The 19,788-nt window shown below is 36.8% G+C and overlaps 1 protein-coding gene across 1 annotated transcript in view; it reads right to left on the bottom strand.

Annotated features, from left to right (window-relative positions):
* Nucleotides 1–18,881: 18,881 nt before the first annotated feature.
* The window catches only part of SCIN (scinderin), a 73,334-nt gene continuing 72,427 nt past the window's right edge, over nt 18,882–19,788 (bottom strand). Inside the window, exon 16 of the mRNA XM_079150576.1 lies at nt 18,882–19,710. Coding sequence (XP_079006702.1) covers nt 19,583–19,710 — 128 coding nt within the window. The 3' untranslated portion in view covers nt 18,882–19,582. The remainder of the gene's footprint in view (nt 19,711–19,788) is intronic.

The raw sequence follows: 19,788 nt of genomic DNA, 5'->3' as shown, positions 1-19,788 counted from the left end.
ATTTTCTCATATACTGTAGGTTCTCTCTTCATGTTCTTGATTGTTTCCTTTGCTGTGCTTTTTAGTTTGATGCCAGCCCATTTAATGATTTTTTGACTTTCTTTCTTGCACTTTAGGAGTTTTATTAAGGAAGTCAGTTCCTGAGCAGCCATGTTGACAAGTTGAGCCTACATTTTCTTCTAGCAGGTGCAGAGTTTCTGGTCTAATTTGTAGGTCTTTGATCCACTTTGAGTTGAGTGTTGTGCAGGGTGAGAGATGGGTGTTAAATTTTATTCTACTACATATGGATTTCCAGTTTTCCCCGCACCATTCATGGTGCTATATTTTCTCCAAGGTATGTTTTTGGTAACTTTGTCTAGTATAAGGTAACTGTATTTATGTGGGTTTTTCTCTGTGCCTTCTATGCTATTCCATTGGTTTTTATGCCTGCTTTGGTGCCAATACCATGCTGTTTTTGTTACAAAGCTTTGTGGTTTAATTTGAAGCACAGTGTTGAGACACCTCCTACTTTGCTTTTTTTGCTAAGGATTGCTTTGGCTATTCTGGCAGTCTTCATGATTTAAGATCATCTGCTTCCATGGACAGCTCTAGCTACCTGGTTTTAAAATACAGTCAAGTCTTATTTGCCATTCATAGAGAAATGGATTCAATTCACAAACAAATGTGTTTTCAAAAAGTACCTATAGTTGTAACATTGCCTACTGAGAAATACAACAGCTTTACACAGACATAATATATTCTATAGCAATTATAACTTCTGCTTGTAATATTCTATGAGTTCCCGAACTTCACAACCTGATCCAATGCTATCAGTATGAAAAGGAAATGATAGGATAGATATGAATACCCACAGGACTCCTTTCCACAGGCAAAGTGAGGTGCAGTACCAAGCTACAATTGAGATCATACACATTAGTCTTGGTATCAGTTTTTGGTACAACCACCCTCTACACACCTGAACCCCTTCAAAATAATGGAAATAATCAAATTTATTTCAGTTACCTTCCTTCCCTTTTTCATCTTGTTCCTTGAATTCTGTTCATCATAAACTCCATTTTGCAAGGTAAAAACCTACAATGTGCACTGGGATTTTTTTCCCAGAAGCTAATACATTCCTAGGGATTCCACACTCAGCTTCTATTTCCAGTACCTTGGGAAGGGAATCACGAGAAATTTTCACCTCCAGAGCATTGATGAGTCAATGCTCCAGTGAAATCTTGGCCATATTTATCTCTTCCTCTGGTCTTTCTAAGAAGTTAAGGATAATTCCCTACCATTCTCCCTACTAGTCCAGCTTGAACTCATTGGTTTCCTAGGAAGAGAGATCTGACGGAATATATTTTAGCTAAAGATCCCAAGCTAATGACAACATCAGGCCATTGGGAAAACTGAAATTAGTTAATTTTTGTTTATTGTTTGCCTAGGAGTTGGCATTATCAAAAATTATTTGGATGACATCATCATTAGCTTTAATTCATGAATTATTAAATCTTTAGATCAAGTCATAGTAAATTGCAAGAATAGTATTTTAATTCAGCATTGTTTGAAATTAGTGAAGAAATAATGGAAAAATATTTATGCTGAAATATTTCAGTAAGGTGTCATTTTCGTTATAATAACCTTTTTAAAAAAATTTTTAAGATGGACTTTGTTATGTTAACGAAATTAAAAGACCCCTTTTTTTTTAGGTAACATAAAACATAACTATTAAATTCTCGTTCCTGCCTTAGGAGAAAAACATATTTAGAATTCATCATTCTGAAGATATGGAAACCTGATAAGATAGATGCAAATGGCATAGTCACTTATATACTGAAAATGTTATCTTAATAAGTGATTGATGTTATCAAATATTTGGCTGCTTTGGGCATCAATATGAAAAGAAAAACACCAGTTACAAAGCAGGTGGGAGAATAATAATACCTCTGACTTATCTTCCACTGGTTGCATTATACAAGGAAATCACTAATCAGTATCTTTCTTCACCAGCACACACACAAAAGAAAGATTACTTTAAGTTTTGTCACATTCTGTGTACATGCACACACATGCATTTCTGTTGGATATATTCAACCGAAGGGGGTTTATGACCATATGGTATGTGTATGTTCGTTTTAGTGTAAAGTGACAGTTTTCAAAATCACTACAACAATTTAAACTTTCTGTAGCCATGATGAAATTTCCAACTGCACTATATCCTCTCCAATGTTTTCACTTGGTATTCGAAGTAAAATCCTTGATTTTAGCCATTCCCTAAAGAATATTAAAGTCAAGCCACTTTTTATAGGCATAATAACTGTTTTACATCACTCTATGTGAGATGCATTAGCTATATTTTTCCCTTGGGTTATCCATCTTATCCAGGGACAGGAGCAAACCAAAATGATCATTCTACACATGCCAGGTATATATAGGTTTTTAAATCCAAACCCATGAATTAAGTTTAAAATAAATATTCAGTTTTTTCCTGTGAACCTAATGTAAGTTTCAACTTTTTGTTCTTTTTCCAGCAGAAGGGCTTGTCCTACTACACAATACCACAGACCACAACCCACCACCATCCAGTCTCACTCTGCATGGTTTGTTATCTACAGTCAACCACACTTCAGAAATATGAAATGGAAAGTTCAGAGATAAACAGTTTGTAAGTTTTAAATTGCACACTGTTCTGAGTAGCATGATGAAATCTCTATCCCTCTGTGTCCTTCCGGGGACATAAATCATCCCTTTGTCCAGTTTATCCACACCATATAATACTACCTGCTCATTGATCTCTTAGCAGCCTTCTGGGTTATCAGAGGGACAGTTAAGGTTTTGTCCTGCTTGGATTCAAGTAACCCCATCTTACTTAAAAAAGTCCTGAAAGCACAGTAGTAGTGATGTAAAGGAGGCACATGGCATAAAACAAGGAAGGACAGATGAACTCTGGTACCATGTGGCAATGCTGTAGGGTATTCAGGAAAAAACATTATACATAGGGCTCAGTTTTCTCCTCCATCTCAGGAATGCACTAGGGACCCTCAAATGCATCCCCCATGGATAAGGGGCTGTCATTGTATGTTCATAATGTGCAGCTTTGGAGAACGAGTGGTATGAGAACCACTGCACTGACTAAATGATAACCACATCATCAGATGCTTAATGGTCTAACTTATAGTGAGTTTCTTCCTTTTATATTTTAACCCTTGATGTCATTCAATTTATTAGGCCCTATATTTCTTAGTCTTACATTGACTGTACTATTATTATAGCATATACAATGTTGTGTTAATTTCAAGGTAAGTATCCTCTTCTTCACTTTTAATATGAGGAATCAGAATCTCAGAAAAGTTTAGGAAAATTGCCCGTAGAGTTACTAAGGACAAAGGCCATAATCCAGACCTATCTTTGCTTGACATAGACTTGGTCATGTGACTTTCTTGGGTCAATAAAATGTTATTAAAATTGGCACAAGCTACCTCTGAGCAGAAGTATGAAGGATTTTGAATGGTTCCTTCTGCCTCAAGATCAACATTTGTCCCTGATCGGGCTTTATTTATCCCAAATCTCCTTAGTGAAGAAGATACAGATTTCAGGTACAGTCAAAAAACTTAATTTGGTCACACTGACATGTAAGTATTTGTTGGGGATTAGGAAGGACATCTTTGGGAGGAGGACATTATTCTGCCTACAACAGTACCCTGTAGTTGTCAAATTTTAATCTTTAGTATCATTTCCTTGACTCAATTTGTAAAACTGATGGATTCTGCTACTTATCATCTGTTATGGTTTAGATATAAGGCATCTCCCAAAAGCTCACATGAGACAATGCAAGAATGTTTAGAGGTGAAATAATTAGATCATGCAAGTCATAACCTAACTGATGAATTAATACATTCATATGGATGAACTGGGTGGTAACTATAGGCAGGTAGGGTGTGGCTGGAGGAAGTAGGTTACTGGGGAAATGACTTTTCAGTTGACATTTTGTCCCTGATGAGCAGAGCTCTCTCTTTGCTTCCTCACCGTCACATCCTGAGCTGCTTCACTCTGCCATGCCATTCCATAATGGTGTTCTGCATCAGCTCAATCCCAGAGCGATGGAATCACCCAACCATGGACTGAACCTCTGAAACTGTGAGCCAAAATAAACTTTTCCTCCTCTTTTCAGATATTTTAGTCACCATGATAAAAAAGCTAATTAAAACACCATCTTAACTAATACACCATCTTAATTCATGTTTTTTTTTTTCACACAAAGTCTTCTTAAAACAAAACTTTAGAATGCAATGATTTCAAATTTGGGGTCTTTAAAATAAGGCTGAGCTTTAACCTGCCTTTGTTATTCAATTTATTATTTACCAGTTAGAGATGAGTTGCATCTTCTATTGCTTCTTTTATTTCCATAAGTCCTGGAATTTCTGAACACTCTTCCATGACTCCCCAATTTTCTCACAAATTGGTCAATTCTTTTCTGTGCTCATCTCTTTCTTATAGCATCTTACCAAAACACCCCAAAGTGATCGATTGTAATGATGTTCTTTTTCCCACTTCTTCATTTGAAGTCACAATATAACGTATATTATCTAAACTTCAATTTATAGGAAGACCAAATTTTACCAAATATGTGCCACTGTACAACATTAGCTGTTCTTGTTTCTCCAAAAATGTTTCCTTGCTAGTAACCCCAGACCTCTGGCTCTGTCACAGAAGAGGAGACCTGCCAGCAGAGCCAAAGTAGCCACTGGGGTCCATAGCCACTGGTTTTCGTGATCCTGTAGGAAGAATTTTAAATGAGTCACACAGAGTAACAAGCAGGAGTTTATTAGGAAGAGCGAGAATACCAACATTTAGGACAGGCACTGGACAAGTTTCCTCCAGGGAGAAGGATATGGCCTTTACAGAGTCTGACCCTAGAGTTGCGGCTTTTAAGTGTTTTGAGTGGACAAATAATCCTATTTTGAGCTGAATACAGCACAGTGTCTCAGCTCTCTCATGGTTCTGGCTTATGGTGTCAGGACTGCTTTATAGTCAATCATAAGATTTTGTCAATTAAGTTTGAAGATTCTTTGGCAAAGAATTTGCTCAAGTCAGGCATGGTGACGCATGCTTGTAATCCCAGCAGCTCAGGAGGCTGAGGCAGGAGGATCACAAGTTCAAAGCCAGCCTCAGCAATTTAGCAAGGCTTCAAGCAACTTAGCAAGACCCTGTATCAAAATAAAAATTTAAAAGAGCTAGGATGTGTCTCAGGGGTTAAGCATTCCTGTACTCCTGGGTTCCATCCCCATTACAAAAAAAAAAAAAAATGTGCTCAAAAACACTTGACTCCTGGTCTGTTTGGTTCCAGGAAGTTGAATATGAAAGAAACCACAGCCAGAGGCTTTAGGCTTTACCTGGTTATTACCAAGTTGATGCCACCAGCCCTTTTTCTTTTGAATTAATAGAAATGTGAAAACACCCTAACTCTGACTTTGTATCTGGATTGGTTCACCTTCCTGATTATGAACACTTAAGGAAAGGCCCTGAGCAAGGTCCTGAATTGTTATTTTTGTTTACAGAATGCCTCAGTCAATTTAGATTGCAGGCCACCTGCTGATAATAAAACAGACCTCCTTTCATCTCTGCATTTTACTGATTAATTCTTGCCTGACTTCAGCTCTCTCTCTTACAGCACGTGCTAAAAGCAATAAGGAACAGCCCATGTGCAGTAGTATCCTGAATTTTCCTGACTCATTTCCAAGAGAACTAGGCTCCATAGGCAAAAAGTCTGCCTTCTTACTGCCTGTTGATAAAAGTTTCACATAATGTGTTCACCTTAAAAAGGATTACTGGATACCCGGCTAAACAATAGTCACACACTCTCAGCAAGATTGCTAGTAAAGAAGGGTCACAACATTTTTACACTAAAACTCCACTTCTGATACCAGGGTTTTGTTTTTGTTTTTGTTTTTGTTATTGTTTTTGTTTTGGTACCAGAGATTGAACTCAAGGGTACTTAACTACTGAGACACATCCCCAGTCCTTTTTTATTTTTTATTTTGAGACAGGGTTTCACTAAGTTGCTGAGGCTGGTTTTGAACCTGTGGTCCTCTTATCTCAGCCTCCTGAGCAACTGGGATTACAAGCCTGTGCCACCATGACCAGTCTGATACCAACTTTTATATTAATTACGGTAAAGACTGACCTTTTCTTTTTAAAAAGGCTTCCAAATACAGTGGTTTGAATACTATACTTTTTATAGTCTTAAAATGAGCAGACCAAGTAATAAAAGGGAAGCCATCTGCTGCATGTGGCTTTCTATCTCTGGGCTCATAGTAGTTATTCAAGCTCTTATTTTCCTGCCAATGGAAAGAGGAATAGAAAAGTGGAGGGCGAACAGCTTCCATTTTGAGGAGGTGACAAGAAACCTGCCTTCATAATATAATTAACTTCTACTTGTATGCATAAGACCAAACAGAGCTTGTGATCTGCTAGGAAGCACAGGCAGGGTTTCTCTTACTGAAAGGAAAAAGAGAATAGAAAATGGAGACCATTTAGCAAATGTTTTTTTTTTTGTTGTTGTTGTTCCTATCATTTGTTTCTTGTTTTCATATCACCTGGGGGGGGGGGGGGAGCATGCATATTTAAAAATAGTATTTTCAGCTTCCAAGTTATATACAAAATTATATGTTTCTAACCTAGATTTTAGATGAATATTCAAACTGTTTAAGTTAGCAATCAATAAAAAATATTCTTTATTTACAATGTATTCTGCTTTTTCACTTTTCCATGTGATCCAAATTATACTCCCTTTATAAAAGAGAGCTGAGAATATCACTCTAAATTTTTACCTTCTACTTTCTGATGTGTTCAATAAAATCTAAATTTCTTACAAAAGTGTTTGATGGTAAGAGACTAGGGAAAATGTAAAAAGTGGGGAGTTGTAAATACATAAAATGATTAAAACTATTTCTATATGAGGTGGGTTTGTTTTTTAAGGAGTTTTTTCTAACTTCTGCGTAGGAGTTTTTCATCTTAAGTTTTACTTCTCTCCTCTATGCATATATTAAGCACAAAGTACTTTCAAACTAGCAGTAATTTCTGGCATTCAGTTTTCTTCACCATCACCTCACCAACATTATTATTTTATTTATTCTAATCAATCATGGGACTTGGCTTTCCCCAGAATTTTCCCAGTGTCTGTCTTTTTATTTATTTATGCAGTGCTAGAGATTCCAGGGCTTCACACATGCCAAGCAAGCACTCTACCACCAAATTCCATCCCCAGCCCAGCATATCCACTTTCGGACATGTCTGTGTAGATTTTGGTTGGTTTTTCTGTCCTCACCATGCTGTTTGAGCTGAGAGGATAGCGTGCTATGGCTAACTTCTTCCTTCTCAATTGGCTTCCTTCAAGGTAGCAGCTGGACTACCTCCTTCTGACTTCCAGTAGCTGTGCTGGATATTTTTCTCAGTCTTAGCAGTGAAAGACTGTGAGGTGAATAGGCAAGCATAAAGTACGCTTAACCATAGATAAACTGAGGGTAAAAACCAGTTGCATGATTTGCCTAGTGTATCCGGCCCAACAAACAATGAGGGGGTCAAGATTTGCTCAAGATCTTTTAACTAAAAGACCTATCAAAGCACTATGCCATGTTCTTTAGTATTGTATTGCTACTGGAATCAACAGCGCTGCTTTCAGACCAAGCAAAAGAAGCCCAATAGCATCAATAATCCATCCATTGTATGTGGTTATTAGGTGTTGTCATGGGGCTGCTCAGGAAGGATTTGGTTCCACCAAGACCCACTTGAATAGTTTACTCTTCTGGGGGGAAGAAGTCTTGCCTGGGTAATTAAATAAAATAAATCCCACCCTTTCTTTTGGGTCTTTCTTTAAATCACCTTAAAAGCCAACAAGAACAAAGTTCCTCTATTTATTTGTTTATTTATTTTTGATACTGGAGATTGAACCCAGGGGTGCTCTACCATTGAGCTACATTCCAAGTCCTTTTTAATTTTTATTTTGAGACAGGATCTCACCAAGTTGCAGTGGCTAGTCTAGAACTTGTAACCCTCTCTTATCAGCATCCCAAGTAGCTAGGATTACATGTGCACCACCACACCTGGCCAAAATACATTTTTAAAAAACTCATGAAGCTGGAAATTTTAGGACCATAGAAAGAAATTAAAAACTACAGTGTCTATAACCCTTATTAGGAATAAGATGTAATTCCTATGTTTTTATTATTAACATTTTTCATTAAAAATTTGGAATCTCCGGCCTTTTTGCCCACACATTTTTCTGAGCTTGTTGCAGTGTTGGTGTTAGAATATGGAGTGATTTACCCCTACCTCATTTATTAAATTAATTTGGGAAGTATTTGCAGTTGTGTTTGGCAGTAACCTCTTCTCTTTAGGAGTGTTTCCATGGAATTATAAAGAGGCTGTGTGGATACTAGAGGGCCAGTTAGGCATTGTATAAGTTTTCTGCTGTGAGTTGTTGATGACCTCTTAGTGCCTGAAATATAAAGAAAAGAATAAAAAGCAAACTCAAATAAGAAGCTGATTTAAGAATTGTTAAAAAAAAAAAAAAAAAGATGTTATCTCTAGTGCCCTCAGTAAAAGTTCATGTAAAATAATGCTTGGCCTCATAAAGCATGACCTTTTTTGAAGCACCGTTATATTCAGCAGTCAAAATCTCAACATAATGATTTTTCTAGTTCCGACCTGGGTTGAATATTATGTCCCATTAGAAGCCTGTTGGCTGACCCTTGCTGATGACCTCCTGAGAGGCTGAAAATATTATCATTCTAGCAATATCCTTACTGGATCTTCAAATATATAAAACTCATATATACCCTGTGATCCAGAGCAGAAAAATACCACACAAAAAATTCAAAGTGTCTTATTAAGTTAGATCATTAGCTGCTGAATATCTTTTGGGTTCAGTTAAACCCTACTGAACCCTAGTCACTCCCTTGTCTCCACAGTTGTCCCACATGTTTTTTTATGTTCCAGTGGTGTTCCTGCAATTAGGCAGACAGTGACAGCCTTCTGTGAGCCCAGTAGGAAAGAATTCTTCTTGCCTGAATTTATAAAATTGTCAGGTTGAAAAAAAAAAAAAAAAAAAAAAAAAAAAAAACCAGCAATTTCACAAGGATTAGGAAAGAGATAAAATGTTATCTATATTCTCCTCCAACAACAATGTATTTTCTATTTTAAAATCGTGTTATAGGCCGAAGGTATAGTTGATGGAAAAGAGTAGAAAAGTCTACCACTTTTTCAAGATAATCAGCTTTTACCCAATAAGTCAACTACCTAGAATGCTAGCTTTACTGTATACCATTCTATACAGGTTTAATGACAGCCCACTCCCACCTCCCCCCTAAGAGGTTCACATATTGTGACAAAGATTATAGGAGCCTGTTAAAGGATCCTATAGCAGAAGGAACTTTCCAGATATGACAAAATTACAGATCTTGAGAAGAGGAGATTATCCTGGATTATCACATGACCTATTAATCCATTGGGCCCAATGTTAACAAAAGGGTTATTAAAAGTAAGACAGGGATTCAGGCATCTCAAAAAGAGGCCTTCAACAGGCACAGTGGCATATGCCTGTAGTCCCAGCGACTCAGGAGGCTGAGGCAGGAGGATCTTAAGTTCAAGACCAGTCTTAGCAACTTAGTGGGGTACTTAGTAACTCAGCAAAACCCCATCTCTGATAAAATATTTTAAAAATGGCGGGAATGTGACTTAGTGGCAAAGCACCCATGGGTTCAATCCCAGTAACAACAATAACAAAAAAAGGCCTTCCTTCTATAATTAGAGATTTTGCACACCATCATTTAAAAAACAAAACAAACAAAAAAAAAAAGTGAAGGAAGGAGGTAGGAGAATCAGAGTCAAAGGACCAGAGGCCAGGTGAGAAGAAAGAGAAAGATTTTTGAGGATGCTATTTTGCTAACCTTAAAGATAGAAGAAGTGGCCACAAGCCAAGCATAGGTAGCCACCAGAAGTTGGAAAATGAAGGAAAGAGATTCTTTCTTAGAACATCCAGAAGAATGCAAACCTGCCAAACCATTTTACAGTTCTGAGTCTCAAAACTACTATAATAGTTATACTCCATTTATGTATGATATGTCAAAATGCATTCTACTGTCCTGTATAACTAATTAGAACAAATTTTTAAAAAACCACTATAATACATTTTTATTTTTTTAGGTCCCAGAGTTTGTGGTAATTTTTATACTAGCAATAGGAAATTAATATACCCCAGATTCAATAGTACCAATTTAAAGTATAGAATATCAAAACTGTCATGTTTAAAAACATTCAGAAATGTAACCTACCATACAATTCCTTATCCATATATATTTGTTAAATATACTAGGTCTCTTTTATAATGACAGAAATGGTAGAGTTAGTTAATTCAGAGTTCTCATTTGGTCCTTTATGAGAAATACCACACTTTTAAAAATGAGAAATCTGTAATATATCTTTAATTTTAGCTCATTTTCTCAAAATTCCACTGTAACATCCTGATATAATCCCATTTTAAAATCTAATTAGTTTAGGGGTTCTCACCTTTGGCACTATTAACATTTTAGACCAGATGATTCTTTGTTGCAGGTGCGTGGGTGTTATCCTGTGCATTACACGATGTTTAGAGGCATCCCTGCATTCTACCCACTAAATGCTAGTAGCATTAGATATTCCCCAGTTGTGAAAAACAGAAATGTCACTAGACAATGCCAGTTTTCCCCTGCAAAGCAACCTTGACCCTGGTTGAAAACTACTGCTTTAGTGCATCCACTAGAACATTCTCGGGGATATTTGGTTATATTAGCAGGAAATTATCAGAACATAGCCGTTTCCTTAAAATTCACGTTTATAAGTAAAGGAGGTTGACAAGCCAGGAGAGCATCCGCTCATGGCCTTCCTTGCTCCTCTGACTGCCTCACTGGGATCTTTTCCTCTTCTTTGTTAACCACTCCTCACCTCACTTCTAAATGGTGGAACATCCCATGATGCAGCCTGGGTGACGTGTCTTCTCTATGCAAACTCATGTCCCAGGTAGTCACATTCACTTTGGTGTTTTATATCTACCTATACACTGAGTGATCCCAAATGTATGTCCCTGGCCATGGCTTCTCTATTGAACTTGACAGCCTACAACAACTTCAACTTGGTGTTCAATAGGATAAGCACCTCAAAAATTAACACAGTCAACTCCTATTCTCCCCAGCCAGAGCTTCTTCCAGCGTTTCCCCAATGGCAATTCCTCTGATAGGTGATTTTTCTTTGTCTCACCCTCATATCAAATCCTCCTCTATTCACTTTATACGCAGAATATATCCAGTCCCTCCTCCACACCACCACCATCAGCTCTGGCCTGGATCATAATCCACATCTCCTAACTGGCCTCTCCTTCCAGTCTTAACCTCCTGAAGTCTCTTCTCAATGCTGAAACTGAAGTGAGCCTTTCATAACATGAGACAAATCATTTCACTCCATCAATGTCAGAGAGAAACTTAAAATTCTGTACTCTGTGTGATCTGTCTTCTATTACCATTGCGATTTTATCTTTATACTTTTCTGTCCCTCTCAGTCCACTCTAGCCACGTGGGCTTCTTCAGAATTCTTTGTAAAAGCCAAAAGGCTTCCTTTCTTAGGACTTTCCACATTTTCTTTCTCTGCTCGAAAAGCTCTACAACTATCCACCTAGGGATCCACCCTTCACTTTTTTCAGGTGTCTGTCCAAATGCTACTTTCTTTTATTTAAAATTTATTTAAAAAATATTTTTCATACATGTATATTCAGTAATAATGTCTGTCTCAATCTACCATCCCCACCCACCCCATTCCTCCTCTCACTCGCCTCTGTACAATCCAGAGTTCTTTCATTCTTCCCTATCCACCCGCCCCCCCACTATGGATGAACATCCACTTATCAGGGAAAACATTAGTCCTTTGGTTTTTTAGGATTGGTTTATTTCAAGCAGCATGACATTCTCCAACTCCATCCATTTTCCTGCAAATGCCATAATTTCATTCTTCTTTAAGACTGAGTAATATTCCATTGTGAATATGTACCACATTTTCTTTTTTTGTTCATCTGTTGAAGGGCATTTAGGTTGGTTCCATAGTTTTGCTATCATGAATTGAGCTGCTATAATGATGTGGCTGCATCACTGTAGTATGCTGATTTTAAGTCCTTTGGGTATAAATCAAGGAGTGGGATAGTTGGGTCAAATGGTGGTTCCATTCCAGAGTAACCAAGGCAATCCTTAGCAAGAAGAGTGAAGCAGGAGGCATCACAAACCAGACCTTAAACTATACTACTGAGAAATAGTAACAAAAACAATAAGGTATTGGCACCAAAGTAGACATGTAGCCCAAAGGTACAAGATAGAAGACACAGAGACAAACACGCATAAACACAGTTATCTGATACTAGACAAAGGTGCCAAAAATATACATTGGAGAAATGATAGCCTCTTCAACAAATGGTGCTGGGAAACCTGGAAATCCATATGTAACAAAGTGAAATTAAACCTCTCTCTCTCACCCTGCACAAAAATCAAATCAAAGACTTAGGTACTAAAATAGAGACCTTGCACCTAATAGAAGAAAAAGTAGACCCAAATTTTCATCATGTTGGCTTAGGACCTGACTTCCTTAACAAGACTCCTAAAACACAAGAAGTAAAATTAAGAATCAATAAATGGGATGGATTCAAACTTAAAAAGCTTCTTTTCAGCAAAGGAAACTATCAAGAATTTGAACAGAGAGCCTACAGAATGGGAAGAAAATCTCTACCTACGCACCTCAGAGCAATAATCTCCAGGATGTATAAAGAACTCAAAAAACTTAACACTAAAAAAACAAATAACCCAATCAATAAATGGGCTAAGGAACTGAACAGACACTTCAGATAAGAAGAAACATAATCGATCAACAAACATATGAAAAAATGTACATCATCTCTTGCAATTAGAGAAATGAAAATCAAAACTGCTCTAAGATTTCATCTCACTCCAGTCAGAATGGCAATTATCAAAAATACAAGCAATAATAAGTGTTGGTGAGGATGTGGAAAAAAGGTATACTCGTCCATTGTTGGTGGAGTGCAGATTACTGCAACCAAATGCTCCTTTCTTAAAAAGTCCTTGCTGGTTCACTCTGTCTTAATGGGACCGCTCAGTTCACAGTCCTTATCCCCTTCTGTCTTATTTTTCTTCACAACGCTTATTGCTTTCCAGTATATATATTTGAGCATTTGCCTATTTTCCCTCTTCACCCACTAGACTCCACAGAGGGCAGTGTGTCTATGTCTATCTGCTCTTTGCTCCATACCCAAGAGCAGGACATCCAGGAATGTAGCAGATAATGAATTTGATTGCACTCTATTAAACATCAAAATTAGAAAACTGTATACTTCTGAACTAGGAGCACAGCCACACAACCCAGAAGCACTACTGTTTTCTTATCTAATGTATAATGATAGATAATTGTATTTTTCAATATTGACAGAACCTAGCAAAGTCTATTTTTATTAACAGAGATAAAGAGTATCCTTGACTGCACTGTTTGGATGTGCATCTCTACAGAATTTTTAAAAATTTTTTCTTAGCCTTTGTTGTAATCAGGCAGAACACTATTTTTATGAACTTGAAGACACTTATAAAACAGCTAACTTTGATCCTTTAATGCTTTAAAAAATCTATTTGTAGAATAATGAGAAAGTGATCTTATATGGTTGACTTTTGTATTTTTTTTTAAAACAGAATATTCACTGCTTCAATTTTGATTTGAGACAAAGGTAGGACACAGATGGTACTTTTAAGTCAAAGACATTTCAAAAGGGGTCAACTATGGTGTTTCAAAGGATAAATATGTGTTAGTGAACATTCCATTGCTGGGACGAAATATTCGAGATAATCAACTTGCAAGGAGGGAAGGTTTATTTTGACTTATGGTTTCAGAGATTTCAGTCCGTGGCTGGGTAGCCCCTTCGCTTTGGGCTCTCGTCAAGGCAGATTGTCATAGTGGAAAGCAAGTGCTGGAGCAGAGCGCTTCACTTCATGGCATCCAGGAAGCAGTGAGAGAGGAAGGGCCTGGGTCCCAATATCCCCTTCAAGGACACACTTCCAATGACCTACTTCCTCCAACACAGCTCCATCTCCTAATGTCTCTACCACCTGACAACAGCATTATCACCTGAGGACCAAGTCTTCACTACATAAGACTTTTTTTTCTTTCTTTCTTTTTTTTTTTTTTGCTGTTCCTGTATGAAAATGATAGGAGAAAGCTGTATTTGGATTGCAAAGCCTGTAGCAGGTCTCAAACCTTGCTGCATACTATAAATCACCTGGGACCATTAAAGTACTAAGGCCAGCCCCAGAAACTTAGCAAGGGATGTGGCTCAGTGGGTAAGCACCCTCAGATCTATCCTCAATATCAAAAACAAAACAAACAAACAAAAAATACACACACACACACACACACACACATACCAAGATCATGTTTCCAAAATTACTTATGTCTTCATTTCCAATCTTTAAACCTTTAGGATTTTTTTTTTTTCCTTATCAAAGTAGATTCCTGTTTGGGTAGGTCCAATATAGTACAGTTACGCCCTCTTGCTGAAGCTCCTGGCAGGCCATGTTATGTTTTTAATGTGTAACCAAGGCCATGAATCAGCTGTGTTATGGTTATTGTGTAGTCAAGGTCAGAAACACTGATTCAGCTTATGTTCTCAAGGTCATGAACATTTGCTTGTGAGCATGCACCCACTTAAGTAACCTATTGGCAGTGTGCCTTCTTGTTTGGCCTGCATATAAATAGGGTCTATGGAAATGGTGCAGGGGTGGGAGCAGGGGTTAGATAGGGGCTAATACTGCCTCCAAATAAAAGATGACCAATATCCCCACCATGCCTTGCATCTTCTTTTAACTGCTGATCCCCAAACCTTGCTTCCCACGCCTGAGCCTCACTCACCCTTTGCCTAACAGTTTCCCCAGGGAACAGTTTTGCTTCCTTCTCCCCTCAGAGCTATTTGGAAGTTTCTGGAGACAGCTTTGATTGTCACAAGTGGGGATGGGGGTGGGGCAAGGACACCACTGGAATTTAGTAAGCAGAGGCCAGAAATACTCCAAAACATTCTCTAAAGCACAGGAAAGTTCTCCAAAACAAAGAATTAACAAAATATCAGTAGTGCCTAGGTCAGAACACCCTTAGCCTTACTGGACTAACTAGGACCACCAGCAGAATGTAGAAAAAAAGAGACAAAAGCAAACATCCACATCTTGTTTTAGGTCTTAGTGGGAAATATTTGGTTTTCTGCTCTTAAGCGTGCTGTCAGCTGTACATTTCTATAGGTAACCATTTTAAGGTAGAGGAACATCCATTCTAGTCCTACTTTGTAGAAAGTTTTTGTTTCTTTTATTATGAATGTTTGATGAGTTTTATCAAAATATTTTTCCTACATCCATTCAGATGTTCACCTGGTTTTCCCCTTTCAGTGTGTTCATACGGGAATTATTGATTATTTCTAAATGTTAAAATTCATGAAATAAAATACATTTTATGTACCGTTGGATTCAACTTAATAAACTTTTAGGGTTTTTATATCAATGTTATGAGAAGTATTGTTTTTATTACTTTCTTAAATGTCTGGTAAAAGTCACCACCACGAAGCCCAGTTAGGTCTAGATTTTTCTCTGTCAGAAATGTTAACTATGAATTCAACATCAAGTGTATGTATGAATTGCTACTTATCTGTCTTTAAAGGAACTTTTCATTTTATCCATGTCAAATTTAATGGCATAAAATTAGGTTTCTTATTTATTTATTTAGGTTCTTGGGATTGAAACCAGAGGCTCTCCCATTCATTTTATTCTTCAAAATAACTGCATTGTTAGACCTTTTTTAATCCCTGAGATTAGGAATTTATTTCCTCAATTTTTCTGTATTAGTATGGCTAAAATTTTATCATTTTATTGATTTTGAAAAACCAGATTTTGATTTTGTTAATTCTATTTTAAAATTTTTCTGTCTTCTCTATCATGCCCTTCTTTCTGCTTACTTTGGATTTAATTGTTTTTTAATTTCTTAAGATGGAAACTACATTTTTTATTTGAAGCCTATTTATCTAATATGATCATTAAAGCTTTAAGTTTCCTTTTAAGCACCAGGTTAATTGTATCCTACACACTTTGATAAGCTGTGTTTTAATTTGCTTTGAGATAAAAATGTTTTCTAATTTCTCTATGTTTTCTCCTTTTATACCAGACATCTGGGAATTTGCCAAATATGTCTCTTACTGATTTATCAGTTCCATTGTAGTTAAAGAACATAGTTTATATGATTCCACTCCTTAAATTTGTTGACATTTGCTTTATGGCCACGGATATTTTCTATCTTGGTGAATAGTTTAAGATCTCTTTAGAAAACAAGTATGTATGCTGCTATTATTTGTGAAGTGTTCAGTAAATATCACTTAAGTTAAATTGGTTGAGATTGTCATTCAGATCTTCTGATTTTCTTTAGCAGTTACTGAGAGATTATTTCCCTAATAATATGGAATTAACTATGAAATTCCCATAATTCCATGTTTTCTTCCCTTATTTTTATGGTTTCATTCTCATATTTATCCAGGCACATGTGATTGGATATGGATCCAACCTTTTACTTTTCTTCTTTCATCACTGAACTGTTTCATCGTCGACATTTTAAGTAGCACAGTAAGGATAGTTGGTATTTAAGAGAGAGAATTATTTAGGGAATATAAATAATACATAACATACTTTTAAAATATCTAACAAGTCTTTAAAACTAAAAAGGGGGAAGTCATAGTGGAGGGAAAATAAGCAAGACAAAAAAGTTTTGAAAATGTACTTTTAAAATTATAAATACATTCATTTTGTACATAATATATAGTAAATATTAATACTATATTTTTTCTTTTTCTGACTAGTATTCCATCCCTGAAAATAAACTGTCCAATAGAGAACTTATCTTGAAGCTTTACATGGATTCTTTACATCGATACCTTGTTTCCTGGTCTTTTGCTCAAAGTTATGCCATAATCTAATTTCTTATTTGAAGCTCCTAAGATGTGTTACTTCTAAACAGGTTGCTTATTTCTAATTAGCACTTGATTTTTCTGGATTCACTAAAATATACATATATTTTATATACTAAAATACAGAGATCTGTATAATGTACAATATATACACTTAAGTAATATAATAATTAACAAATTTCATACAGAAATGAGTGTTCTATATTGTTTAGGGCAAGGAAGGGTCTGTAAAGGACTAAATACATTTGTTTTGGTTTTCTATCCCCCAAATCTATTAGGAATTGCAAAGAGAAGAAATCTAATGTTTCATGTCAAAAGTTAAGTATTAGCTCCGTTGAAGAATAATAAAAAAAACTAATTATGAAACATTTGTTTATCAGTTAAGCTGTATGAAGCTCCATTTCAAATCCCCAAAACTAATTTTTATAAGGAATTGCACATGAGTTTTAAGATGACACAGTATCATAGAACAATGGAACATTCTCTAAAATAATTTCCTTTGATCCCTTAAATTTTGTTTTTAGAAGCAGATTGCTGTTCCCCAGTTCACCGCCCTCTCATGCCAATTTTCAGGTGATGTTTCTTCAAGCCATATCAGCTTCAGGTGTAAAGTCAAAACGACTCCTTAGCAGACCCTTTCTAGGTACTTTCATAAATCCAATCCACCCCTCGCCCTCACTCACTGTGTCAGTTTACCAGGTGTAGTGCTCCTGCATAAACTTGACAAAGCAGCTGCAGCTGCTGATCATTTCTGTGGCCACCCGCTGTCCCTGCTGGGCAGTGCTGCCTGAGACCTTTCCCTTCTCCCTGCGGTGCTGCTGAGTGGATGTGCCCCAAGATACCCAGGGCCTGGGGGTCCAGGAAAGAAGTGCACTCCCAGCTCTGGAGGAATGTGGCAATTCTGCTGAAGATGAACCTTTTTCTAGTCCAGTGGTGAGAGCAGAATGGAGCCCTGGTAATCTCCCTGCTTCTTTAGACTTCAGCCCATTGTATGGGGTACATTTCCTTTTTGAGACCTTTGTACCCTGCACTCCTTCTGCCAGGTGTAACCACGAGGTTCAGTCCTGACCTCGGCTGCTTCTCTGTCTAAATAGCACCTGCTCAACCGACCACCCTATTAAAACTGCACGTTGTCTCACTCTTCACATAGTATTCCCTAATCTCCTTCCCTATATTTTCTCCTCCATAGAACTTATCTTCTGATAAATTTTATGTATTTACTTACTGAAATTGTAATTTTGGCCTCTTCCCTGGAATATAACTGCCATAAAAGTTGGAATTTTGTCTGATTCATTCATACTGGATCCAAAGAATCTAGAATATTGCCTGATGCTGAATAGATGCTTAATAAATATTTACTGAATGAATAATACTTGAAAGAACCACTTCATACTGCTTCCTTACTACCCACACCAGCCCCTGGATCATTTACCATCTGGTCAAAATGGAAGTGGGCCAGGAGCCAATGTGAAGTGCACGTGCCCCTCACTCCCCCAGGAGAAGGTAGGAATCCCTCAAGTCACTTCCTTCTCCATTTCCCCTTTCATGGAACTCCAGATTCCCCTCTCCGCCCCTACCCCACTACAAAGCTGGTCTCTACTGCAGTTCTAGATTCTGTACCGACCGACTCCTGTTGTCTGGGGCACATATTTCATATGAACTCTATGATATTTAAAATTTCTCACAATTATCTAACCACAGAAAAGTTGTTTAATTTTTACAGCTTACTGAGAATAGTTTGAGAAATAGTAATTCCACATTAATTCACAGTATTTAACCATAAAATTGTGTAATTAAAAATATCAAATTTGAATAAAATGTCACAACACAAAACCTGTTCAAAAAGAGATGTATTTTAATGATAAAAGACACCATTAGTGAAGTTGTTCTGTATATGTCTTTCGTGATGTTAAACATGTACTGTAATATATGTGTTTATGTAGATAAATCAAAAAGAATACAATTTGTTTCACCATGAAAAAGCTATGATTTTAAAGCCTTTTAAAAAGAAAAGTTCCCTTAGAAAATGACACTTAGGCGTAATGGCACCTTGATGAGGGAATGAAAATAATGACATATATTTAAAGCCTTCTTAATATAATCCTCACTACAAATATCCAATTCTTTTGAAGACAATATGTAGAAAAGAAAAAAGCTTCTAAGGCATATTAAGATACAAATTTGGCTAATGGTTGATGAATTATAAAATTTCCTACTTGATAAATTCCCCTAGATAGTACAAAACCTTTTCCATTTAAAAGGTCATATAAAAAGGTATAAACCAGGAGAGCTAATATTGGACCCTAACAAAAGTTTACTTTAGGTTATTTCAATATAGTCACATAAGAAAATTCATTTTAAAAAAGAATTTTAAGCCAATACTAGGCATTAAAATAGCCATTTGGCTGAGGTTAGTTTTCTACAGTCAAATAAACAAAAAAGCTCCCCTCCCTCCACACCACCAAATAGCAATGGGACAACTGATCCTAATGTGCCCCTAAAGTTGTTTGTTTGTTTGTTTTAACTAAGATTAGTTTACCATCTGCTAGAATCCCAGCCCAGGAACCAGCCTGTGAAGGTGGGTGGCTCATGGCCCTGTTTTATGATGACAATTGGTGTCCTCTTATCTCTCCCAGAAGGGTCCGTCTCAAGATACATTTTGGCTAAAAGGAGTTACAAAGACATAAATTCAGTTAGTTTGAGATTTAACTAAAATAACTATAGAATGAAAATTCTTCCAT

Source organism: Sciurus vulgaris, assembly GCF_902686455.1.
Source record: "Sciurus vulgaris genome assembly, chromosome: 8".
Lineage (NCBI taxonomy): Eukaryota > Metazoa > Chordata > Mammalia > Rodentia > Sciuridae > Sciurus > Sciurus vulgaris.
The sequence above is the reverse complement of the archived record's forward strand: the minus strand, read 5'-3'. Positions and strand labels throughout refer to the sequence as shown.